The 27,302-nt window shown below is 36.3% G+C and overlaps 3 protein-coding genes across 3 annotated transcripts in view; 1 reads left to right on the forward strand and 2 right to left on the reverse strand.

The window, feature by feature from the left end:
* Nucleotides 1-18,522, forward strand: part of LOC137038577 (NLR family CARD domain-containing protein 3-like) — an 85,012-nt gene extending 66,490 nt beyond the window's left edge. Inside the window, exons 9-11 of the mRNA XM_067413260.1 lie at nt 5,207-5,330; nt 16,866-16,936; nt 18,405-18,522. Coding sequence (XP_067269361.1) covers nt 5,207-5,257 — 51 coding nt within the window. The 3' untranslated portion in view covers nt 5,258-5,330; nt 16,866-16,936; nt 18,405-18,522. The remainder of the gene's footprint in view (nt 1-5,206; nt 5,331-16,865; nt 16,937-18,404) is intronic.
* Nucleotides 18,523-19,555: 1,033 nt separating this feature from the next.
* On the reverse strand, nt 19,556-21,902 carry LOC137039292 (phosphatidate cytidylyltransferase 2-like). Its single transcript, XM_067414644.1, has 4 exons — nt 21,773-21,902; nt 21,194-21,334; nt 20,704-20,762; nt 19,556-20,294 (listed from the first exon to the last, which is right to left on the reverse strand). Exons 1-4 carry the CDS (start codon nt 21,900-21,902, stop codon nt 19,590-19,592), a joined length of 1,035 nt encoding a protein of 344 aa, XP_067270745.1. The 3' UTR covers nt 19,556-19,589.
* A 3,547-nt stretch (nt 21,903-25,449) lies between these two features.
* On the reverse strand, nt 25,450-26,379 carry LOC137039294 (odorant receptor 131-2-like). The gene has a single exon (XM_067414645.1). The coding sequence runs from the start codon at nt 26,377-26,379 to the stop codon at nt 25,450-25,452; it is 930 nt and encodes a 309-aa protein (XP_067270746.1).
* Between the last annotated feature and the right edge of the window lie 923 nt (nt 26,380-27,302).

The raw sequence follows: 27,302 nt of genomic DNA on the forward strand, positions 1-27,302 counted from the left end.
TGGGTTTGGAACGACATGAGGGTCATTTTAACAACATACATTTTTGGGTGAACTAAACGTTAAAAATTGACAAAGTTTAATAAATGCTGTAATAATGTATTGCTCATTGTTAGTTCATGTTAGTTAATACATTACAATAAAGTCTCATTAGTTAACATTAGTTCAAGTCTTACAACTCAGAGTACATAAACTTCTTCAACACTTCCCATTCAGAACTGAACCAGTCCTCATGGGATGAAACAGTCTGTGGCTGAACCTGTTCTTCTTGCGTGGTCTTCAAATGCTTTCATGAAGATCTTTCTGTGGAAGAAAAAGAAAATCTTCTTGACCACCCCATTTACATACAGGAATATTAGAAACACGTTTCATGTTTTTTTTCTGTATAACAATATATTCTTATACAGTTACTTACTTTCTATTACAAAATTGTAATATTGTACATCATTTAGATTCATATATGTTGCAGTTACATGAATGCAAATGATAGAAGTTTATATTTTAGCTATAATTCAACTACATTAGAGCAATTTGCAAACTCAAGTTCACTAAAACATTAACTCTTTTAAAGTGAATTGGCACAAAATAGACTATTAATGATGACAAAATGAACATACCGGTAAACAAATCACATTACATTTATTCTATCTTTTCCTTTTTGTCAGTGTCAGCTTTCACTGTGTCACACACAATCGTTGTATAAGGTTATCTATGCAAACCTGATGCAAACCATGAGCTTTAGGGTTTAACTTAGTTACCAAATTACATAGTTAAATAATTAGAATAGTTGTTTTTTACATTTGATCATTTAGCAGACGCTTTTATTCAATGGGACTAACAAATGAGGAGACCAATCATATAGTTTAATAACTTTAATACAAATATAAGCATTTTTCACTTGTTTTAGCACATTAAATACTTTTAATTTATTTTTTGCACGTGCGCAGCATAATTAGGCTTAAAGTTACCTGTACGTTACCTAACACTAAGGCTGTGGCACCGACATGATAACAGAAACGAACAATTTACAAATCTTTTAGCAAATCATGCCATTAAATAAGTTAACATTTGCATTGAGAACGACATGACAAACACAAATCGTACCTGGAGCTCGACACTTCGCGGTCCCGCTGGGAGGCAATCACATAGATATCCATAATAAAGGCTAAATGTCTTACGGCGGAGTCACCATCGGCATCACCGGCGGCCATCTTGTCACAGGCAGGCTTTCTGTCGGGCTCTGTGGAACCTGATGTAAGATGAGTGATCTGTACGAACATAAATACTCTTATCTCGCTGAAATCTTGACGGATTTACAAATGGTTTGGTTTCTTACAAACGTTATTAACATGGCTACAAATCTGGGTGCTTTAACATGTTGAAATTGCAGCTTTTCGTTTCGATAAACGACTTAATCGTGCAGCTTGTGTATCACGGCTAACTTACATATACGTTATCAAGGGGGCTGAGACCACAATCGAGCTGTTCAAAGCTGTTCAGTTTTATTGACACCAATAACGATTTTATGACAACCAATCTTTTGTCTAGTTAAAATAAACTTAGTTTGCATGTTTTTTTGTTTAATTTTTTTTTTTTTAAATACAAATTATTTTATTATATTCTTATTAAAAAAGTATATATATATATATATATATATATAGAGCTAGCTCTGGGGAAAAAATGCAGAGCTGTATATGTGTATAAATATATATAATTTCTCATGTTGCCATTCGGTACACAGTTTTAGTAGCCTATATATTGATTTAACATAAATACCGTGTGTGTGTGTGTGTGTGTGTGTGTGTGTGTGTGTGTGTGTCTGTGTGTGTGTGTGTATTTATTGCACCCATCTGTTCTGTTCAATGTTACTTTCATATTAAAGTACATGGTTATAATTATTCATAAGTATGTAGTGTCATAACTACATCTCTGTCATTTATAACAAACGAAACAGTTTGAAAATCGGTTGAAAATCGAGCAAGCTATGGTTATTTAAAGGGATCCCCTGGTGTTGAGACTTGTATGGCTTAATATAACATAAATGATGTCTCTTACTGAATTATGTAGTAGAAAACCCATGAAAGATCTACGTTATTTTAAAAAATCGATTTTATATTTGGACCATGGGCGGCGCCATTTTGTTTGTGTTCTAGGTTGATGACGTAGAATGGTTGAACTCCTCAATCAGCTGGCATTACCCGTAGCTATTTTTACCACAACGCAACTCGAAAATTGTTTCAGAGTTAAACAAAACCAATGAATTGCTTTGTAATTGTACTTAAAACACACTCAAACATGCATGTGCACACAAACTCACCTACACAAGTCACAAACAGATCGGCGGGCGCGCACACACATCTGACAGACTGTGCTGTCTCAATCGAGATGTTGGGCTGCTCAGTCTCCACTACAGGGGCTGAATCCGAAATCGACCCCTATACCTTGAAATAGGGCATTATTTGAAGGGACGGCCATTTGTAGTGTTGTCCGACACCATAGGGACATGTTCGAGTGCAGTCATTCGGTCTCACGTTCACCGCAATAACGAGTGTACAGCCGATTACACACAACAGCTGTCCGACTTCACGCACTCGATCGTCTTCATTCACTCCTTCAAGTTGTATTAGTGAACAAAAGTAGCGAAAGTAATTTGTGTCTTAAAAGTGAAAGTTTAAAGATTGAGGTTAATTCACTGAGCTTGTGCTCAAACTTTAATGCACAAACCAATCCCATGCATCATCACCAAAACATCCTGCCTCTCTTCCTCACGTTAACTTATCCCATCATCCTACCTAGATATTTCCCTCTGCTGGATACATTAGGCATTACAGTTAATCTACTGCATATCAACAGTCTATCTATGATATCAACACAGGGAATAGTGATGTATGCGCACACGCAGTGCGTGTGTGTTCGCGCCGATCTGTTCGCGCCTCATGTGTGTGTGTGTGTGTGTGTGTGTGTTCGCGCCGATCTGTTGGGGGGTGTGTGAGTCTGTGTGAGCGAGAGAGTTTGTGTCCACATGTATGTTTGGGTCCGTGAAGTCTGACAGCTGTTGTAAATAGGCTGTACACTCCGGTGCAACGTGAGACTGAATGACTGCACTCGAACATGTCCACTATGATGTCGGACAACACTACAAATGGCCGTCCCTTCAAATAATGCCCTATTTCAGGGTATAGGGGGTCGATTTCGGATTCAGCCCCTGTCATGGAGACTGAGCAGCCCAACATCTCGATTGAGGCAGAGCAGTCAGATGTGTGTGCGCGCCCGCCGATCTGTTTGTGACTTGTGTAGGTGAGTTTGTGTGCACATGTATGTTTGAGTGTGTTTTAAGTACAATTACAAAGCAATTCATTGGTTTTGTTTAACTCTGAAACAATTTTCAAAGTTGCGTTGTGGTAAAAATAGCTACGGGTAACGCCAGCTGATTGAGGAGTTCAACCAATCTACGTCATCAACCTAGAACGCAAACAAAATGGCGCCGCCCATGGTCCAAATATAAAATCGATTTTTTAAATAACGTAGATCTTTCATGGGTTTTCTACTACATAATTCAGTAAGAGACATCATTTATGTTATATTAAGCCATACAAGTCTCAACACCAGGGGATCCCTTTAAAAGTACATGCACCATTAAAACACACTGTTACGAGTGAGCGAGCTGCCTGTGACAAGATGGCCGCAAGTTGCGGACGGCGACCTCCATTGGCCAATAGCGCGCACGAGACATCTAGCGGGCAATCATATCACGGAGACAACAACCCGCGTTTGATTTCCGCCTCGCTGCGGCGCGGTGACGCATGCGCAGTTTGCGATGACAGAACTAAGGCTATTTTTGAGTGTTTCATTATTTTTTTTTTAAATATTGCTGATATTACTGTTAACACAAAGTTTGTATGGGTAGAACATTACGAAACAAATATATGGGAATATACTGCAATTATATGCAAAATAGCTTATATTAAAGGAAATATAAAGGAATAAAGGAAACTAAAGCCTTTTTTAATATAGCTACTGCAATGTATGCATATTGACTATATTTTTTAAAATATGGCTATAATTTAACACATACAATATTTAGTAATTAAGATATAAATCGTATTACATGTAATATCCATTAAGTTGTATCCTTTATTGTGTAGCCTTACTGTATATTGAATTTCCCATATTAATGTGAATGCATGTACACACATAAACACTTTTACAGAATGAGTTACAACAAATTTCTACTTCCCATCATGCTTTACTTCTGATTTAAAGGAGGTTAAATGTTAAAATTAATTGTTATTTCATGTGTTTTTGCTCAATTTAATAGAGGGAGATAGGTTGAAATAGTGGATATAGTGAGGTTGACTTGGCCAAAAACCAATAAAACTGTTACTTTTATTAAAAATAATGTCGGTGCACTTTTCAGCAGTCATAGCTCTTTGCTAAATATTTAGGAACATGCCGGTGTGCTTGACTTGTGTTATTGTTAACTGTATATGTGTGTGTGTGTGTGTGTATATATGTATATATATATATATATATATATATATATATATATATATATATATATATATATATATATATATATATATATATATATATATATATATATATATAAAACCCTTTGTAATTGTTAACATTTTCATAAGTAACTGTAATATAATAGCACTTTCTCAGTAACTGTAACAGACTACAGTTCCTTTTATTTTTTAATATAATATATTATTTTGTTCAATATATTTTTGAGTATATCATCACATGCACATCATATAAAATGACATACATTATGATATATAAGTAAATATATTGTCACATATTTTTTCTAATTGAAAGCAGCAATTCCTCATGTATTATTAAATATTGTAATATATTTATCGTGTATATTTTTAATATACAGTTATATATTATATAAGGAAATATTTTCTTTGCATTAGGGTTACCCATTTTTATTCGTTTTACTTGCTAATTAATTTACTAAAGTAAAATGTAACTGATTTGCAGGGGTTGTATTTAACACAATCCAGCATATATATATATATTTTTTTACAGTGTAGGACATATATGATTGAAAATACATGAATATTGTACAATTTGTATATGTGGTTTTTGCAGCATATATGATCCTTATAGTTTTCTGTTGGAACATATAAGAACGAGACTTTTCCATATGGGAAGCTGAACAGACAAAGCGTACGCTTACCCTTGTATGTCGTTACAGGAAATGCAGCTCCTCTGTTGGGACAAAAATGGCTTCGGAGAATTCGTCTAGACTGGCGTGAGATCAAATCTGTAAGAGCAGTGCATCGAGTTAATGAATGGACATTGGATAGTCTTCTTAAAAGGTATGCCAAAGTATTTAGAAAAGATTTAGGGACATTCAATGGGTATACAGCTTCCTTAAATCTGAAACTGGGAGCACAACCAAGATTTTTCCAAGCACGAGTGGTACCGTATGCCATCAAACCCAAGGTGGAGGAAGAAATTGATCGCTTGCTGAAACATGGAATCATCTCACCTGTCCGATTCAGTGAATGGGCAACCCCGATTGTGCCGGTAATCAAAAAGGGTGGCAATGTTAGGATCTGTGGTGATTTCAAAATAGCGCTGAACCTAGCTCTGTGTGCAGAACATTATCCATTACCCTGGATTTATTTGCTTCACTGGCTGGGGGACAAAGATTTAGCAAACTAGACCTTTCACATGCCTACCTGCAGATTCCTCTGCATGAAGATTCATCCAAATATCTGACAATCGCAACTCATAAGGGGATGTTTGCATACAACAGATTACCCTTCGGCATCACTTCGGCTCCATCCAGCCACCAACGGCCTGTCTGAACGTTTTGTTGGTAACACTTTAGAGTACTGTTTCTTACTTAATGCATAACTAATAAAGGGTTACTGCAGTACTAATGAATAATTCTTCATTAACACTCAAGTCACTAATATTAACTACTAAGGAATGCGTGTTAACTAATCAATATGTAATAGCATTTTTAAATTGTGTTAAGTATCAATTAGTTAATCAGTAACTATTCAATTCAGTTATGCCTCCTAACAACTAATTCAGCTTCACGAGGAATGACTATTAAGTAACTACTAATTAACAGTGATGCACAGTATCAGATCGAGGCCCTTTCTTCTTCTTTAGTACTGATGTTGTTAGATAAATGTACTAGGCTACTGTTATGTGTACTATCTGTAAATATTCATTTACATTCACTCGCAAATGTGCCGATTAATGTTTCTGTCTGTGTGTGTCCCCACGCTATATTGTTGCAGTTCTTGCAGCATTAAATCAGAGAAAACAATTCTAGTGAAAGAGTACACAGAGATTCATGAGTGCACATGCAGAGTGCACAAAATGTGAGCGCACACGCAATTTCTGTGAGTCCAGTTTTGTGCGAGAGAATGGATTGAGATTCCGCTTGTAAGCAGAGATTCGTTGCTTGTAAACTTGATGTGCTCTCGCGGTACAATATTAATACTACATTAATGAGGCTGTTGATGATTTTTTTTTTTTTTTTATGTAAGTATTGTCTGCAACCAGAAGTTCAGGACAGAACCCCATCCCCAATCTAAGTGCCTTGCCAACATGGCTCAGGCATTATATGTTTATGTGATACCAAATGATTTCTGTATTTAAGGCAATGACTGAGGGGAAAATGAGAATACAGGGAACCTATGAGTCATTAATAAAGAATTACCAAATAGTTCTCAAGGAGTTACTTAGAACCTGGAATAGTATTCTAAAGTGAAAACATTAGTTTTGAAAATACACACACAGTCAAAGTAGATACAGTGGAGCATTCTTGCTACTTGTCAGTGTTTCAGCTGGTAAAGGGATAGTTCACCAAAAATGAAAATTCTGTCATCATTAATTCGCCCTCAATGTTGTTCAAATCTTGTATAATTTTCTTTGTTCTGCTGAACAAAAAATAAGATATTTGGAAGAATGTTTGTAACAAAGCAGATAGAGCGACCATTAGGGCTGTGTATTGCCAAGACTCTGGCGATACAATACGTATCACGATACAGGGGTTACGATACGATGTATTGCAATATATTGCGATATTGTAAGAGAGGCAATATATTGCGATATTTCTTTTTTGTGTGTTTTTGTTTTTTATAATTTAAAAGAATAAAGAACACAACCATAAGCCTAAAACACGAGACAAAGTATTTTATTTAATTAATACAGTATAATTTATATCACTAATCATATGCAATGTGCAATCTAAATTAAGGGAAATGTAAAGTGACTGCAGGATTCTTTGTGTAAATGTTTTAAAGGTTTACAGTATAGCAGTGGCTATTTAACAACAGAAAGTGCAGTCCATTTCATGACTGAATGACTGTTTGTTTTATATTTAACACAGTAGCCCCGATCACACAGAATGCATTTTTGCAGCGAGAGGCACCTTTTTTGAATGGATTTCGTTTGGCAGAGAGCGTTATGCGCGCTGCTTATGCACCCTGGGCGCCTCGCTTTTAAACCGCTTGCTGCGCCTCGCGTTTTTGAAGGAGCGCTCCGAGCGCATGAAGTTGAAAAAAAGTCAACTCTGAGCAAAAAAGCGTGCAACATCATCGCGCTTATGTTCTGTTGTCCAATCGAATGAATGAAGCGGCGGGCCTTCCTTTTTGTTGACCGTTACATTGATTTGACTGACAGTACAGGTGATTCAGGGGTTGCCTAGAAACATTAAAGCGCACTGAACCTGAAAAACGCGTTCTGTGTGATCGGACCCTAAAGCTGTTTTCTATAAAGCAGTCTATTGTATAAAGTGCTATTTCAAGTAACGTTACTGAGCTGCAGAGCTGGTGCATCCATATCCACATCGCTATTATCTTTCGTTCTCCTGCCACCGCTGTCAGTTTTGGAGTGTGTTTATTTTGTTACTGAGAGGAAAACGTGCAGTACATTCTATCGAAACGCTTCTCAGCAGCGCGGGTGACGTCAGGATGTTAAGCGAGCTCTCTGTTTCAATGTGTTTCCTGAGTATTAGATTATAACTTGGCCTATTTTGCAAACAAAATGATTCTTGTCGATTTCCTTAGTGGCTTCTTTATAGCTGAAGCCAAAATGAGTCCACACTTCAGCTCTGTATACTGCAAGAGCGGAATAATGCTATCGTCTTGAGAGCTGGGTTTGCTAATGTAAACACTAGCACTTTCACCTTGCGCTTCTCCGGGTCCGCGTCCGTTATACGTTCTGAGATAACACTGCCATCTAGCGGTTGGGTGTTATACAGTCTGTGGTTTAAACCGAACACAAAGCCACGAATCTTGGATGTAAATAAATAAATATATAAATATCGATACAGCGTTTTTAAAAATCGATACAGTATCGCCAAACATAATATCGCGATATTCACGTGTATCGATATTTTCTTACACCCCTAGCAACCATAGAATTTTTCCCCCTACTATGGTAGTGAATGGTTGCTCCATCTGCTTGGTTACAAACATTCTTACGAATATCTTATTTTGTGTTCAGCAGACTCGTACAGGTTTGGAACAACATGAGGGTAAATGACAGAAATTTAATTTTTGGGTGAACTATCCCTTTAAGAAGAACTGACTGGCTTGGATGTGAAACTTTGCAACGACAAAGCATCATTGGTCACACCCTGTTGGAGAAAGAAAGAGAAAAACAACAAACGAGGACGAGGAAATGAGCGCCATTTTATCATAGTATTCATGGTTATGTTGTTCCCTTAATTTACGGGACAATTTCAAAAGTTGGAACACGAAAAAAATCACGTTCAACACAACCACGTAACCCTAAATAGCGTACATTATTTGGCCTACATTAAGTTAACGTACACGTTTGACATGTTTCAGTAAATTTGCACGTATAAAAATCATCACCACAGCAACTTGGCCTATAGCTAATGCTGGGTACACACCAAAAGATAATCGGGCTGATTTTGCGCCGATTTCCCCCCTTCCGACAATCCTAGCTCGGTCCCGATTATCTTGATGGTTCTAGAGATTATCTTATCAGATTTTCCTGTGGAGTGAAGTGTGTTAAGAGTGTCCGAACCTGCTCGAAAGAACGTCGGAGCCGTCCCAATTGCCAATCGTAAATGTTCAACATGTTGAATATTTACGATCAGAAATCCTGATGTGTGGGGGGAACCCCGAGGACAAACGCGTGCACACTCACGTGAAATGAAATATATATCCAATCAGAAAGCGTCTGCTAAATGATTAAATGTAACCTCAAATAGGCATGGACTGAAAGAAACTTTGACTTTAAAACAATTATTTAAAGTGTATTTAATAAGGCAATTTCAAAGAGAATAATATCTATTTTTTAAGAGACACCCGAGAACAACAATTATTTAAAAAAACAGCAGTGTGATTTTTTTTTTTATACCATTACTAGCTCACTCTGTAACATGTGCAAGACCGTTCAGCCGTCTCCACGACTTCACCCAAACCCTTTTTTTCTTTCGCGTGAATTTTCTGTGAACATCATTCCAAAGACTATCATCGCAATTTCTTCCTGCATATCATCCGCCGTGCTTATTCTGAGGCTGGAGACCAACTGCAAGCGTGGCGTTTCTGTTGCGTGTCAACTGTGTGCCGTTTTGACTTTGCACACCAGAAGCGTGTCTGACGCGCTGCTGCTATTGATGTACAGGAAATTGGCCTATACTTCATGTTTACTTCATGTTAAACATAAATATATAACCTACTGATACAGCAAAGACAACGTCGGCACTCGGCAGTGAATAGACTATACATATCTATGGTATTGATGGCAAAATAGGCTGCAGTATATTTCGTTCTGTATTGACGTGCAATATTTGAAAATCGATAATTATATTTTTTTAAATTACAGTTATATTTGCATTAATGTCACAACCTAAAGACTTTAAAACATCAAAATGTAATTTATTAATATGTATTTGTCAAAATGACATCTAAACATATTTTCCTACATTGCAAAAAATGCTCTAGCCTATCTTGTTCCAGTCCAAATATCTAAAAATTCTTAAATAAAGATGCATTTAGTAGATAAGCAAAATGACATGATATTTTTGCTTGTTTTCTGGGGGGGGGGGGGAGAAATCAAAATCAAGTGAGTTTTTGCTTAAAACAAGCAAAATGATGATCTGCCAATGGGTGGGAAAAAATAATCTTATTTCTGTTTTGGACAGAAACAAGATTTCAGTCAGAAACTAGATTATTTTTCTCACCCCATTGGCCGATAATTTTGCCTTTTTTAAAACATTTTTATGTTATTTTCAACAAAACAAGATCTTATGTTGTTTTACTTATCTGGTAAATGTATTTTGATTTAATTTTTAAATATTTAGACTAGAAACAAAATTAACAAAGTAACAAAATTACTAAGTAAAAAGAGTATTTTTTGCAGTGTATTCTATTTTGCCTGGAACGCATCCAACACGCTTGCATGTTGCGTGAAAAATAGGCTGTTGTATTTCTAGCATGCACGGCGCGTTTTCAGCAAGGGGGTAATCTAGCGCTCGGAAAGCGTTCCACCCATAGGGGCGGCCATTGCTAACCAAGCCATCACCTGCTGTTAGCATCCCATTGACTCCCATTCATTTTTGAGTCACTTTGAGAAACATCTGAGACGTTTAAAGACTCCATTTGTCCATTGTTTATTTCTAAAGAAACACGACAATGCATAAAAGGCTCCATTACCTTGTCTCTTACACTATCGCCCCGCAGAAGCTGTTTTTGTAAAAATAGACTAACTATTGCGTCATAACCAACGCGAACCTGTCGCACAATAGAGAAATTACCGTATAGACCTGAGGAGACGCTCGCAGGCAATCTTCTACTGTCTATGAGACAGTCGGGGGGACGTGGAGACATAAAGTCTGATAAAGTCAAGGGAGATGAATGGAGAGAAGCCCATAGTGAGCCAAAAGCAACGGGAGAAAATATTTAAACAACGGGATCCAGATTTCACTTTCCACAACTTCTAGAAGACCTACAGCTGTCCGACAGGTTGGTCACATCTACGTCGTCAAGCTCAGTCTGAGCCTGCAGTTCGCTCAGCCATCAGGAAGTGAGTGCTCCTTTACTGACATCACTCTACGCCGTAGAAGTCAATGGGATAGCTCTGTCCATTTCTTTTCTGTCTATGGTTTTCAGGCACTAGTGTCACCGGCCTGAAGTCTCGCGAGATTTCCTGTGTTAACGGTCGGGACTCTGGTTAAAAATCTGTTTGTGTGTGGTGTGCTGTCTTTGTCACATCATGGCACACCACACACTAGAGGAGCAAAATGGTTAAATCTAGGATTATTTGTCCTTATGTATGTGGCCTATCACATTTTGAAAATCTTATAAGATGCAAAAAAATCTTTTGGTGTGTACCCAGCATAATGAGAGAAAGTTTGTCTGACACAAATAGCACACAACACGCTGATATTAAATCTAAAACACATTATATATTATTATAGTTTAAAACAAAATTATGTATTATTACATGGTTAAAGACCACATTAACGTAACGTAAATCATTTATTTGATGACGAGTGAACTTGACGTAGACATCACTTTGGCCTAAATAATCCAAATAATCCCTATTTCCCTTGGATATATTTACTTCTAATTTACTTCTTACTTCACGTCTAACGTTAAATATCCACACAAGCCTAATATGCTTGACATATTTGTCTGCAATTTAATCATTAACACTTACCTGACGCGTGAACTGCACCCTCAAAATTGCTGCTGCGTCCTCTCGGTGAACCTCGCGAAGTCCTTTGATCTGTATCCTTCCGCGGATCAAAGTACTCCAGAGATGCTTCCGCGAAATCAAACGAGCAATACAGATCCCGCCGCGTAGTCAAACCAGCTCTTTTGCGTATTCATTAAAATTAGGCAGATTAAATGCCACAATTAACTACATATGTTCATGAATTATATATGTATATTAAATATGTAATATGTAAGTGTTGTATCTTCTCATTATAATGCAGAAACCATCATAAACAAAACATCGAAAATGCATCTAATTTCACAAATATTGTTCTGATATTGACTATTTTATCAAATGTTTCTAACAGCCCATTTCAACAGCACAAACAAAAATCTATTTACCATAGTAAAATATTGTGTGTAAAATATTGTGTTGGCCATATAGCCTACTTTTATAAAATATTGACTGCATTCGCGTTTTTTAGTCCAGTCAACATTTGCAATTCTAAATGTTAACTGGATTTGAAAATTTCGATTAATTTAATGTTTTTCAAATATATTTCTGCAGACTTAATTTAATGTCTTCTTAACTAAGCACAAGTAAGAAAATTAGTTCAACATATATTTTTTTGCTCTTCCAACATTTTATTAATTGGAGTTTTTAGAGTGCTGTGCTGTGCAAAACTTCCTGGAGCAGGGCTGACTTTTGACTTCTGAGAAATTGCAGAAAGGGGAGCAAAACAAGCTTCTTCTTTTTTTGCTGAAATAAATTAAATGTATTTGGATTCAACAGTGATTATTACTCGCCCAAGAACCAGTGTTTGGCCAGGAACTGGATTTTCTGACATTTATGTACCTGATTCCGATGCCGGGGAAAAACATGAAGCAAAGCCTGTGGACACTTTATCTGCTGAACAAATACTATAGTAATAGTTTAGGTAGCTCTAAATCCAGATGATTATATAATCGTCATATTGCCCACCCCTAAAAATTGTTAACGCAAAAAGGCATATTAGATATAACATCTGACTTGATGTGTGATCATACTTCTAGATGGGATTTATTGGTGAAATTAAAGTGTTGAAGACATTAATGTATATGCTGGTTGTTTAATTATATTTTGTAGATTTTTAAAGTTGGATAGCCATCAGCTATTACATTGAGCCAGACAATACAGAGTTCTGCACTGTAATGGTGCTCCAACCTATACACATTTGCTTTGTAAGGAAAACTGGGTTAGTCTATTTAACCATCCACCATTGTAAAACACAAGGCTCATTACAATGGATCTTTTTTAATAAACGCTAACAAAAATATAAATATTTAATTGATGAGTTGTCAATACAGTATATGACCTAGTATATGATTTTAGGCCAAAATTTAACATATGTAACCTACAATGTTCTGATGCCTGGATTCAGGTTGTTTCTGCGAATAGCAGCAATCTATTTGCTTGTCTTTTCTGTAGCTTTCAGAAGGTTGTACACATATTGTTCTGATTTATTGTTAAATGTGCAATCAACTGTATACCTAACCCTTTCTCATATTAGATGCTTGTTGTTGTTTGTTTGCAGCATTCACGCTGACAACACATTCTCACACCCAACTCGTCACATATGGACGCTTGACCAGGACCCCTTGTTGTCACTTTTCAACGAACTGGACGTACCTTTATCGTCAATTTTCGACGCGCTGGGTGCGCCATTCATTTCAATGAGAAACCTTTGGCGTCATACACAGACGCATTTAATTCTTTGCGTTTGTAAAAGCAGACATGATTTTATTAATATTTAAAGGCTACTTTTATATTTTGGAGCAACTAACCCAACTCCTACCCTAAACCTACCCACATCTTAACAATATAAAACACATACCAGGCAAATAAATGTACAGTCACAAGTATTTATTGAAAAATCTGACCAAAACAGTATAAAAGTATTAGCTCATGTTGCATTCCAAGTTTTCTTAAGTCATACGATGTCTTCATGTGAAGAACAGAGTTGATCTTGATGTTTAAATCGCTGAAATGATGATCCCGCTGCCCTGTGAACGAACTCATTCATATCTCATTCAAATAATTCAAAAGACTCTTAAACATGACGCATTCGGTCACAAGACACAGGAGAGCCAATGACATTTTGCAATCAATGCTGACGTAATGACGCAATTGGTCACAAGACATATGAGAGCCAATGCAATTTCACTATGAAATCTGAAGTACGGGCAGCAATATTTGAAATTTGATGTGTTCATGATCTTCGGCAGATCGAGATGCTGATCGCTTTTGGGGATTTTCTTCATGCAAATCAATCGTTTGGCCTCGGAAAACTTGGATTATTTAACTTTTTTGAATAACTCGTGGATGCAGTCGTATGTTATATCCTGTGTTTTATATCATGTTCACACAAATGGGTAGGTTTAGGGATGGGGTGGGGTTGGGTTACATGTTAAAATGTGTCTAAATAGCGTAAATAAAATAAATGTAAATGAAATTATGTTAAAATGTGTCTAAATGGCGTAAATAAAATAAATGTAAATGAAATTATGTTAAAATGTGTCTAAATGGCGTAAATAAAATAAATGTAAATGAAATCATGTTAAAATGTGTCTAAATAGCGTAAATAAAATAAATGTAAATGAAATCATGTTAAAATGTGTCTAAATAGCGTAAATAAAATAAATGTAAATGAAATCATGTTAAAATGTGTCTAAATAGCGTAAATAAAATAAATGTAAATGAAATTATGGATGCTGATTTAATTGAGAAGCACACTCCAACATGTCAAAATGGCAAAATTATAAACCAATAAATAATTTCAATAAATAAATCAAAAAATAAATTTCACCATGACGATAATATTCCCATTCCCAGTGCGTCTGTGTATGACGCCAAAGGTTTCTCATTGAAATGAATGGAGCACCCAGCGCGTCGAAAATTGATGATAAAGGTACGCCCAGTTCGTTGAAAAGTGACAACAAGGGGTCCTGGTCAAGCGTCCATATGTGACGAGTTGGGTGTGAGAATGTGTTGAGGCTGAACACCAATCCTGCCACTCAGTGTTTTTGCCACTCAGTTGGTGTAATCCCGTTGTTTAAATATTTTCTCCCGTTGCTTTTGGCTCACTATGGGCTTCTCTCCATTCTTCTCCCTTGACTTTATCGGACTTTATGTTTCCACGTCCCCCCGACTGCCTCATAGACAGTAAAAGATTGTTTCTGAGCGTCTCCTCCTGTCTATACGGTAATTTCTCAACTGTGCGATAGAGTCATGACGCAATGTTATGACGCAATCGTAGTTATGACGCAATCGCTAGTCTATTTTTACAAAAAAAGCTTCTACGGGGCGTTTTTCTTTAGAAATAAACAATGGACAACTGGAGTCTTTAAACGCCTCAGATGTAAAGTTATTCACTGTCAAAGTGACTCAAAAATGAATGGGAGTCAATGGGATGCTAACAACAGGTGATGGCTTGGTTAGCAATGGCCGCCCCTATGGGTGGAACGCTTTCCGAGTGCTAGATTACCCCCTTGAGTTGTACTCCTTGTTTGTTGTTTCCTCTTACAGATGCAGGTAGCTCATAGGTAGAATGTGCATGCTCACGCCGCAAGCGTCTACGCCAATAAGATTCGCTGTATTATAAACCAATGAAATTGGGTGTAGGCAGAGCGACACGTGTCGCCCCGCCTTAATGTGTCGCCCTGCCCCATCGTCCTGACTGCACTGGGGTTACTCGGCAAGTTAACAGGGACGCTAAAGACAGCCTTCTCTAATCTCGGTTGATAGCGCGCTTCATGCGTCACGGTCAAATGTATTTACATAGAAACCAATGTGAATACATCAAGATTTAAATTCAGAGACAAAAAAGAATCTATGCATGACCTGTCATTTTATTCGCATCTAAATATGAGGAGGGCGCTCTCATAGAAAGTCCAAAAGCGGATTAGTAGAAGTAACGTTAATACCCTGTCACGCTGGAGCTACAGCTGAAGGAAAACAATCATTATGAGTGATGAAACGTTACGACGACAATCAGACGATTGCGACAATATATTATTTATGTGTGTTTTCAAGCCATCTCAATGTAGCCTATTTATTGACAATAAAGTAGGCCTATCATATGAATAATGCAGCTTTTTTAATGTTTAGTATTCTGCTCACCACGGCTGCATTTATTTAATCAAAAATAGTTAAACAGTAATATTGTGAAATATTATTACAAATTAAAACAGCTTTTTTCCTATGTGATCAAAGCTGAATTTATCATTACTCCAGTCTTCAGTGTCACATGATCCTTCACTAATCATTCTCATATGATGATTTTATAATCAAGAAACATGATTATTATCTGTGTTGAAAACAGTTGTGCTGCTTAAAAATGTTGTGGAAACCATGATACATTTTATTTTTCAGGATTCTTTGATGAATAGAAAGTTCAATTGACAGCTTTTATTTTCATTTATTAAATAAATTATCTTTTATAATATAAAAAATATCACTTGTGATCAATTGAATGCATGTCTGATCAATAAAAGTATTAATTTCTCTCTTTTTTTAATTGTACCACAAATGTTTAGATGGTTTCCACAAATATTAAGCAGTCCCATGAGCAACACAACCAATAATAATCATAAATGTATGTTGATCATCAGATCCTCATAGGAGAATGAATGATTAGTGAAGGATCATGTGACACTGAAGACTGGAGTAATGATGATAAATTCAGCTTTGATCACAGGAATAAATCATACTTTACTATATATTCACATATAGAGAACAGCTGGTTTACATCAGAATATTATTTTATTTTTTTACTTTGCATAAAATCTATGGAGACTTAATGCACAAGTGTTTGTAGTAAACCAACCATAAAATTGGCATAAAATATAGGAGAAAATATTAGAGATATTAAAGGTTATTGTTCAGCAGTGTATCTGATATCTTACCAAATTATAAGCAAGAGATGCGATAAATTATATCGGTCCAAAAAAAAAAATGTAATAGGCCTGCGTTTAAATTAGTCAACGCAAAAGCAGTCTTTTCCTTAATTTTCAGATTAAAATAGACCTGTAAATAATGTCTGTTTTTCAACTTTGAATAAAACTTGTAGGTAAGCGTTTGAACAAATATGTTGTAATGGAGAAGTGTATGGTGTTTGGGTAACATAACATACTTGTTTTTTGTGCTTTTTTAAGGAGTTTGCTGAGGCTCTTTATCAGTCACAAATCTTAATGTTATCCGTTAGAGGCCGCCTGCACCGACAAAGGTAAGACATAGATTTAATACGAACTGACAAATTGTTGAATGCTTTATATATTTATGGATGTATGTTTTATTTGGTTTTACACAAATTAACTCTTTATTGCATGTGAAAATAGGCTAATCAATGATTTCCCGTCACTTTTGTCTTGATTTGTAACGTTAGTACTTATGAAACGCTTGTCGCTGTAACTATTTACATTTTAATTAGAAAAAAATACTATAGTATGTATAGTAAAATTACTATAAATGTATACACAGAAGTGTATTTCAGCAATACTACAGTAAATACTACAGTAAATTGTAGTATGGGTTCTCACAGGTTTTTGAATCTGTATAGGTCGGATATCGGACATGATATGGATTTCAAACCACATTTGGAAGTGGCTCAGATTGGATGTGGGAAAAAAAAATCTGATTTTGTGCATTTTTTTTGTTTACACGTGTGCAACAAATTCTGATCTTCTGAGATGAGAGTAAAAATCTGATTTATTTATTGTGCCAGTGTAAACACAACCAAGGTGCACTGTTATGGTCAGTAAAGACCTTGGATCCCTACACATTGATACACTGATAACTTTAGTGACATGACAACCTCCTCATTGTACAATAGTATTTTGTGGTACATATGAACAATGGATTTCTTTCACAAGGCAAATAATTTCTAAATTCTATATTGATCTAGTGATGTATGTTTATGCTGAAATATAATTAAATAATGGTTAATAGTTATTAAATTCTAAACACGTGACACCTCTGAAGTCTTTGGGTTTGAGTCATTCCTTCACGACTCACTGCCCCATAAGCTGAATGCAGAAATTATCCTGTACAGAACCAATGGCATCTTGCACGGTCAACACAAAATGAACGAATCACTCATTGTTCCCGTGTCATATTAAAGATTCGTTCAAAATTAACAACATCACTATTCTTTTGCTGTAAGTCGACTTGCATAGGCCGTCTGCCGGAAGCTGATTATTTTAGTTTTTTAAGTTTTAAATATGGTTATTTTTCCTCACACAAATACATCGCTTCGTTTCAGAAGGCTTTTATTAACCACCTAGATGCACTTTTATGATGAATGGATGCACTTTTATGGACATAACTACCCATTCATTACCATTATAAAGCTTGGAAGAGCCAGGACATTTAAAAAAACAAAAACAAACTCTGATTGTATTTGTCTGAAGGAAAAATGTCATACACACTTAGGATGGCTGGGTAAGTAAATCATGGGCTAATTTTCTATTTTGGGTGAACTAACCCTTAAATTGAGTTTTGTGATCTTAAAGATGAGTTTACTTAGAAGAACAATTTCTCTCGATTTACTTACTTTAAGCCATCCAAGATGTGTGTGACTTTTTTCAGTATGGAAGTGGAAGCCTTTACAATCAGATTTCAGCTGTTTGTTCATACAGTGCATCTTTTGAAGCAAAAATAAGTTTTTGTTTGTTTACACTGTTTTTACTCCACAGACATCACAAGTGCTGAAGGTCGTCATGATCAGCAAAGGTGTCAATGACCCCAGTCCCACATTGGGGATTATCATTTGAAGGAGTAGAAGCTCTTACAGATGTCTCCAATGTACCCAAGCAAGTGCCTTATGTGTCTTGTATGAATCTTAGATACCCCAAGGAACTGAAATACACCTTTGAAGTGTTTCAGAAAGTGTTTTTGGAGCTGGACATCGGAAATCTCACTTCAAAGGTTCACAACTTGAGAAGTAAATTAATTGTTTAAAGTTGTTTCTTACTAACAATGTAGCATTAAAGGGATAGTTCACCCAAAAATGAGAATGTGATGTTTATCAGGAGACGGTATTAACATTAAGTGACACGATTCTGACGCACAGAAGCCAATGGCACGTCACTATGTGTATTGGTACATCAGGTCTTCATTGGCATGTGCCAGTGGATAGTGTCACTGACATTATCGTGACACTGACACACACCTGATTGACACAGAGTCGCGGAACATGTCGTCCTGACACCTCCAGTAGTGACTGACAGATTAATTCAGCACCTATACTGATGTAATTATGACACAAAATCCTAAATAAATAAATCCTAATTCTCATCGCTTCATTCCATAAAGTTGAACCACTGGAGTCACATGGATGGTTTTAACAACGCATTTCCCCTACTTATCTTATTTCCTACCTGGAATGACATGAGTCATTAATGACAGAAATTTCATTTTTGGGTGAACTAGCCCTTTAAATTGGTGTTCACTTTTATTAGTGATTAATTTGTATCTGCTGATGTAATGTTTTAATTAGATGACTCAATTACTATTCTCAGTGGGTTTAATACCAATTGTCATTGAAAAAACTTATATGAATATGAAATGCTTTTGCTACTCTCTTTTGTATTGCATAACGTTTTTTATACACTGTTGTATTGTAATTTTAAATTGAATAAATGTTTTGTATTGAGATCCCTGTTTACTGTTTCATGGTACTTTTTTTAAAAAATAGAAAATTTTGATAAAATTGAGTTGTCTTTACTTAAGAATACAAGTTGAAAACATGAAAAGTCTAATAGGATATACACAAATAAAAGGTGATTAAAATACTCAAAATGCTGATGCAAATAGTTGCCTCAATTTTATTGAGTAAAATGGGCACAGTATTTTTTACAGTGCATGCCTTAAGACACAACTTAATAGCTGTGACTGAGAATGAAGCCAAACATGCAATCGATTATATTATTACAAAAAAGAATGGAGATCGGCGCTATAAACCAGATCATCTCCTCAAAAAGGTTTTGAATGATTAAGTCGGCGTGAATGGCTACAATCAGCAGGGTCACATGAGTCCAGACGAACATGCAGAATGGTAGGCGATTGCTTTTCTTCACCAGACTCAAAACAACCAAACAGAACCCTACGAGATACAGGGCAAAATAAATGAAGTGCTGATATTTGCTGAGCATGTGTACAGACTCCTCCCTCTGCGCAAGAGTGAAGAAATAATCTGTGATCGTTCCCCCATAGAAGAAATAGCTCAAGCACAGCAGGAAGTACAAGCTTAGGGTTCTGAACCACAGCATGTGGTAACAGTGATACACTCTGTAACCAGCTGTGATGATCTGATGCAAGCACTTGATATAAAAGAACACTGTCATCATCCTAATCAGCGCCATCGGACCCAGATTTACAATGATGATGAAGAAGAAGAAGGAGATCATAGCCGGAGTGAGAATCTCCCATAAGTATCTATCCCACCAGTTCTTCAGTCGTGAGGAAAGGCCTGAGAGGACTTTGTTAAGAACCTCTGGTGTATCATCAGTAGGAATTGGAACTTCAGGAACCCCAGAGTCTGATTTAACCTCATTGTCAGAGGCTCCATCTTTCTCCTTATCCTCCTGGTGTTGCAGCTCCAATGGAGAGGGTTCAGAATAACCCTTCTAGAAGAAGAAAGACAATTCTAATAATGTTTAGATGGAGATAGATGTGTACATTTTCATGAATTGAATTCTAAGCATATAGAGCAGGGCTGTCCCATCCTGCTCCTGGAGGGCAAATCCAACACACCAGCATGGAAGTTTCTAGTTCTGGTGTGCTTAATCAGAGCTAGAGCTAAAATATGCAGGTTTCCCTCCAGGAACAGGACTGAACACCCCTGATGTAGAACAAGTCCGACAGGTCAAGGGCTCTAAATTGTTAAAATACGTTATAAGAATATACAAATACAAAAATAATTTACTATACAAATATATAAAAGAAAGGAAACCTCACCTGTAAGCCATCATCCAAGCAAATCCCTGAAGAAACGGTATCAGATCCTTCTTCACTTTGCTGAATTCTGATTTCATCCCTGCAGGCATTAATGTCTGTAAAAATAAAAATAAAATAAAAAGAGAGAGTTAACAAGAAATGTTTAGCAATGTTTAGAAATGTTCAGTGTCCTGCAGGGTGACATACTTCATCTAAAACTACATTTGTCTAATTCATACATTAACTGAGATACTACATTGAATAGGCTAGATGTGTTTTTAAACATTCATTTGCCACATTACAGGAGTAATTATGTGAATTATAGTGGTCATAAAAAAATCAACTTCATTTTATACAAATTTAAATAAAATGTTGAATGTAAAAAATGAAAAGTTTACATAAAGGTTACCCTGAAAGAAAGTGCATATCAAAGCCATTTGAAAGTATACACCATCAAACTGCTGATTGGTCTGTGTGTATATATAATATATAATTTCGGCAGAGACTGGAACTTGAGGGATGTCTAGTGGTTTGCCATTAAACTCACAGATGACACTGTTGGTGGCATGGAGGTCCTCAGCACATGCATCACCAACTAAACCGTCATCATCCATTTTAGGGGGACTGGTAGGTTCTCCTTCAGTAGAGAGGACGTCTGGGTCACTGGTGATAGGCTGAGAAGTCTGACCTAAGGAGGGTAATGACATCACCATAATAACCATATACATACTCATATTACTGTAGCTAAGCTTGCTCTAAATTATGAAGTGATTTTGTGGAGGCATTCTCTCAGGACACATTCTTTCTTTCCACTTTTTCAGTTGTCAGTCAGTCTGCACAGTATGCATTTGTCATGGCAATGTTTAATAGTTTGTTTTTTGCACAACTTTAACCATGAGCATTGTGTGTTTGAGTGTTAATTTTAACAGTTAAACGTGTCTTGATGTCCCTACATGATCCATTAGGTTGCCTTAGTTTAATTCTGTAGTAAAATGTTATGCGGCACATTAAGTTAGATAAAGACTTCCACTGGGCTGTGGAAATTTTTAACTTAAAAGTTTTGTGCAGACTTCTGTAAACAAAGTGTTAGGTACGTTCTTAAGACATTTATTTAATTTAGGCCTACCATCAGTAATGCCTATGGGTGGTACATCGATCTGGTCCACTTTTTTCTCTTGACCTGAGCAGGTGTTCTTGACTTCTCTCCTTTCTCTCAGAAGTAGAGCAGTTAGTCCCAGTAAAGTAAGTAGTACCATTTTGAATGTGGTAAACTGCCAGATGTGCAAGTAAAAAAACACTTGAGAAACTAGCAACACGATCTATTAATATTATTAAGACGTACAAAGTAAAATGTACAAAGTATGAAGCTGCTATATCTGCAAAGTAAGTAACACTGAGGAATTAACTGCAAGTGAGACTGTGATGCCAGCATACTGTGACATCACGTTCCAAGAATGTGATTAATCCTATTGCGATGTGGGCGGGGCTTAGTAACCATAGCATGTATTTTATTAGCCTAGAAATCTATACGCACCCTAGCCAGCAAATCTAATCTGCCAGCCACTCTCAATACACTTCTGAGCTGTAAACGCCAAACTCTGGTCAGGCCAATCACATCGTGTATAGAGTCGGTGGGCGGGGCTTAACGAGTTGCGCTTGCCGGCTGTAAACACAGAAACTGGCACTGCGGTCATTCGAATCAGCTTTGACCGCGACTCTGGAAGACTTGGAGTTAAGCTTTTATCTGAGAAAAGAACAAAGAACGGCACTGAAGTCATTCTTAAGAAGGGAAGATGTGTTCTGCGTTTTGCCGACCGGATACAGCGAAAGTTTAATCTTTAAACGAGCTCCACTTCACCTTTGTTGCTTTGGTTGGTTGTAGCTATCCATATGCGTGCAGAGGGAGTTTGAAAGACAAACCGTTTATCCGGCCCCTCGAATTGAGCCCTGTCTATGGTGAGTTTCCAGACCAAACATCTTGATATGGGTCTGGCTTTTCAGGCTAGTCTTTTTTGGTACTTTAGAAAGAGAAGAATAAAACAGATTTATCTAGGAAATCATCATACCACGTTGTTGTTTTTTAGCGAAGCAGTGCGTTGTTATCAATCAGTAGTTTACAGCAGGTAAGAATGGTGTGATATTGCCTGTAATATATGTATTTGTTGTCTTATCGTCTTTATTATTTATGTGGTGTAAGTTAAGTTAAATAGTCGATTGGTTCTACCGGGTGCTAGAGGTTCACCCTCAAATAAAAAACAAGACCACCCTCAGTCTAAAAACTGTAATAGCTCATTAACATATTGGCAAAACAGATATGAACTTCGTTGAGCGTTAAAAGTTTTTATTAACAACGTGAACAATGTAAACAAAATGTAAATATGCTGTAAATAAGAGATTCGATGTGCAGCTTCGTTGATAGAATGAACTGAGATGTGTGACAACATTTTAGCATGTGTGGCCACTCAATTGTTCTCGGAGGATTAGCATCTCTGTGCAATGTAAACATGACGCTACTTTTCAACTTGTGAGGAGTGATATATTTTTAATACTTAATAATGAATTTAATTTATTTAATTAATGTGTCAGGCATAATGCAATGTGGAGCTGAAAACAGTACAAGGATCTGAAATTAGAAGGTAGATGTATATTTGTCAATATTATTCATATCTAAAAAAAATATTGAAACGAAAACACACACACACACACGCACGCACACACACACACGTTTGTTTCTGTGAAATTTGGGAACATTCCATAGGTGTAATGTTTTTTATTCTGTACAAACCGCATTTTCTATCCCCCTACACTGCCCCTGCCCCTACCCCTAAACCTATCACACACACACACTGCCCCTAAACCTACCCATCACAGGAAACATTCTGCATTTTTTTATTTCTAAAAAAGCATCCTGTATGATTTATAAGCATTTTGAAAAGTGGGGACATGGCCAATATCCTCATACTTCACCCTTTCCTTGTAATACCTGTCATACCCATGTCATTATACACATTTGTGTCCTCATTATTCACAAAAACACCCCCCCCCCCCCCCCCCCACACACACACAATAATATTATCTGTTTTGTAAGAAATGTCCTGTGATAATAGTCATTTTGTCAGTAACATAATTACATCAATATTAACAATAGTTTTATAAATAAACTCCTGTTTTGTCATGTTAAGCTGTTGTGTGACTCCTGTGTTTTAAAAACAATGCCCATTAGTGAAAAGTTTGCGTTTTTGGAGAATTATTGATACATTTTCTTGAGTAAATTATCATGCTTTATGTTTCTAAATCACACATGTGGATAATCATGGCTGCAGTGTTGTAGTTTTTCTGATCGCTAGATGGTGCCAGAGCATTACTTTCAGCTGGCTGTCAACCTAAATATGGATTTAATTTTCATTATTGGTCTTTCACTCACTGCCAGTTTGTTTTGTCTGTCAGTTTTCATTCATTTATACTTGGTTAATTATATTTTATATATTAAAATTAAATATTTTATATATATATTAAATCAACATACTCTATGTTGTTTGTTGAAGTTGAAACTTCTGAAAGAAAGGATTAAGGGCTTGGGGGTCATCTGGGGTTTCTTATGAATGCAGTTTTGCTTTAGGCCCTGAGAAGTGTAGGACAAATGGTTTAAAATGGTTGTAAAAGTGAGAATCGAAGAGATTAGAACAGCTGAGTTGGTAGAATGTAACTGCCCAAAGTTTAAACCTACAGTAAGTGCACAGTGCGACCCATCTAATTTACAACACCCTCCCAAGTTTAACTGGAGTTTAGGTTTGTTTTCGTTGAAATGTTCAAAACTGGATGTAATGAACATTGTGCTACTCTGCTTGTGGACTGATTGAGTAAAAAAAAAAAAAAAAAAAAAAAAAGGCAAAATGGCTCAGAAAAGTGAAGCAATAGGACAAGCTCTACTACAGTATCTGTCAAGAATCTTTTATACTTTGTATCTAATTAAATGAGATTCAGACATTTTTAATTGTGGCATAATCATCCAAATGCCTTTTTAAGAAGGTTTTAAATTGAGGATTCAAAATAATTACAAGCTAATCAAAAAGTTATGTATAGGCCTATACATTATTGCCACTATTGGTAGAAAAGGCATTACAGAATACAGAGGTATACGAATGCATTTAGGCTTATACACAGGTTAGCGCAACTTTTTAACTAGTTTGTTAAACATTGAAACAAAAGAATTGCATCGTTTCCTGAAACAAAGCAAAACAGGATCAGTGTGCGCTGCTTATTAAATGACTGAATGATAATCACTGTTAGGAGAACAAGAGTAAAGATCAGTTTACTTTTAGTACACCAGTGTGTTTTAATGGTATGTGCAAGCAATGTTTAGAGCTTTTCCATACAATAGACATAAATAGATTGATGATAAAGATAAAGCTGATTGCTCTTAGTTTATAGAAACATTACAAGACAGAGCAATCATTTTGTATAATGCAACATAGATAGAGTTTTTGGAACATTAGTTTTGTTTACACAAGGAAAGAAATATTTCAGAGTCATAATTTTAAAGCTATTTAGCTAATTATAGAATTTTTATTATACTGAATAACACTGGTTGAAAGGCTATTTAACTTATTATGTAATTTTAAATATACTGAATAACACTGGTTGAATGTTGCTTACTAATCTACTCCATGTTTATGCTGAAATAAACATAATTTACAGAACTCTATAGAAAAAATAATTATTTTTAAAATTATTACTAAAAATTTGACATATGACATTGACAAAATGTAACATTTGACATTTTGTTTGTTTTTCAGAAGAAGACTAATCAGACGGATCAATGGCTCTCTTTTCGTGGCCACACATCAGTGAACGCTTCATGTATTTCTTAAACTTTTGATCCCTCATGCCATATATGAGAGGGCTCAGCAGTCGTGGTAAAATGCTGGTGAGAATGAAGCTGCAGAAGTAAATTACTGACTGATAGTAAGGAAAGAGAGCAGCTAAGGCCCCATCCAGGACCGTTGTGAACAGAGACAATGTACAGAGCAGTAACTGGACTCCATGCAGTAAAATGGTTCTCCTGGCCTTCTGGGCTTGAGCTGGTTCTGAAGCAGCTGCTTTAGCAGAGAACAGCACTTTGAAGTAAGTGTAGAAGAGCAGCACCCACACTGAGCACATGTAGCCGATGTTAAAAACAGCATGGCTTATTATATGGTACTCAAAATTAAACACATTTTGCTGGTAGCACTTGCGACTAGTGGTAAAGAAGGAGATTGGACTAAGACCCAAAGCAACAAACAGGTCCACTATGCCAGGCAGGGCTCCTACCAGCCAGATGATGCCGATCAGGAGTTTAGTGTTGTGGACGGTGCATATTCGTGCATGATGTAGAGGGTAGCAGATGGCCACAAAGCGCTCAATAGCCATGCCGGCCAGGTTTAGTGGCGTGTTCTTGTAGGCGTTGCTTCCAATGAGGATGAAAATGCAACAAATAGTAACATTCAAGTTCGGTATTAAGTACGTAAACACAAACAAAATCACAGAAACAGTCAGTGTTATGATGTCATTGATGATCAGCTGCATGTAGAGGATATAACGGGGCTCCTGAGCAAAAACAGGGTTCTGGAAGAAAGTATAAAGCAGCAAGCTGTTGATACAATTAATCATGACAGCAAGTACAACCACAAGGAGGTTTTTGAAAATGGCCTCCCCAAATAATTCTTGCCGTTTGTTAAATTCTGAAGTGTTCATCTCACAATCGTCAATAGTCCGTGTTTTTTTTTATTTTATTTTTTTAGTCTTGTTAATTAAATATAATTTAGCTAACAATTAGGATAAAAAAGCAAAGCTAAATGGAGACCTTGCATGATGCAGTAGATCTTAAAAGTCTGATCTCTATTCTACAGTTAAAAATCTGTACATCAAAGATCAGATGCGTTTCTCTGGTCCTTTTTTTTTCTTTTGATCTGTCCTTTATATTATTGCTACTATCTGTGTGACATACTATTCAAGGGTTGCTCTGATTATTATGAAGATATTCTCATGAGCCTTGCTGTAATGTCACTACCAAGTCCCTGATGTCAGCAAAAACATTGAGGTTGACGCAAACATCATGCAAGTTGAAAACAAATTGGCCTTTTATGTTTTTGTTTTTATTTAAACAGGTGGCTATCTACTGAGGATTACTGAGAAGTGAAAAACACGTATGTCTTTTAATCTCTTGTGTGGCGAGATATATGTAATTTGAGAAACCCATTGTAACATAATGTATATTAATTTTATATTTTATATAATTTTCATACATTATGTACAAATACACTCACCTAAAGGATTATTAGGAACACAATTCAGTTTCTCATTAATGCAGTTATCAAATCATCCAATCACATAGCAGTTGCTTCAATGTATTTTGGGGTGTGGTCCTGGTCAAGACAATCTCCTGAACTCCAAACTGAATGTCAGAATGGGAAAGAAAGGGGATTTAAAGGTCCCCTTCTTCGCGTGTTTTCGAAGCTTTGATTATGTTTACAGTGTGCAATATAACATGAGTTCATGTTTCGCGTGTAAAAAAACACAGTATTTTTCACACAATTTACTTATCTGTATACCTCTGTTTCCTCTGTCCTAAAAATGGCCTGATTATTTCCTTGTTCTATGAAGTCCCTCCTTCAAAA

The sequence above is a fragment of the Pseudorasbora parva genome, chromosome 13, assembly GCF_024679245.1.
Source record: "Pseudorasbora parva isolate DD20220531a chromosome 13, ASM2467924v1, whole genome shotgun sequence".
Taxonomy (NCBI): domain Eukaryota; kingdom Metazoa; phylum Chordata; class Actinopteri; order Cypriniformes; family Gobionidae; genus Pseudorasbora; species Pseudorasbora parva.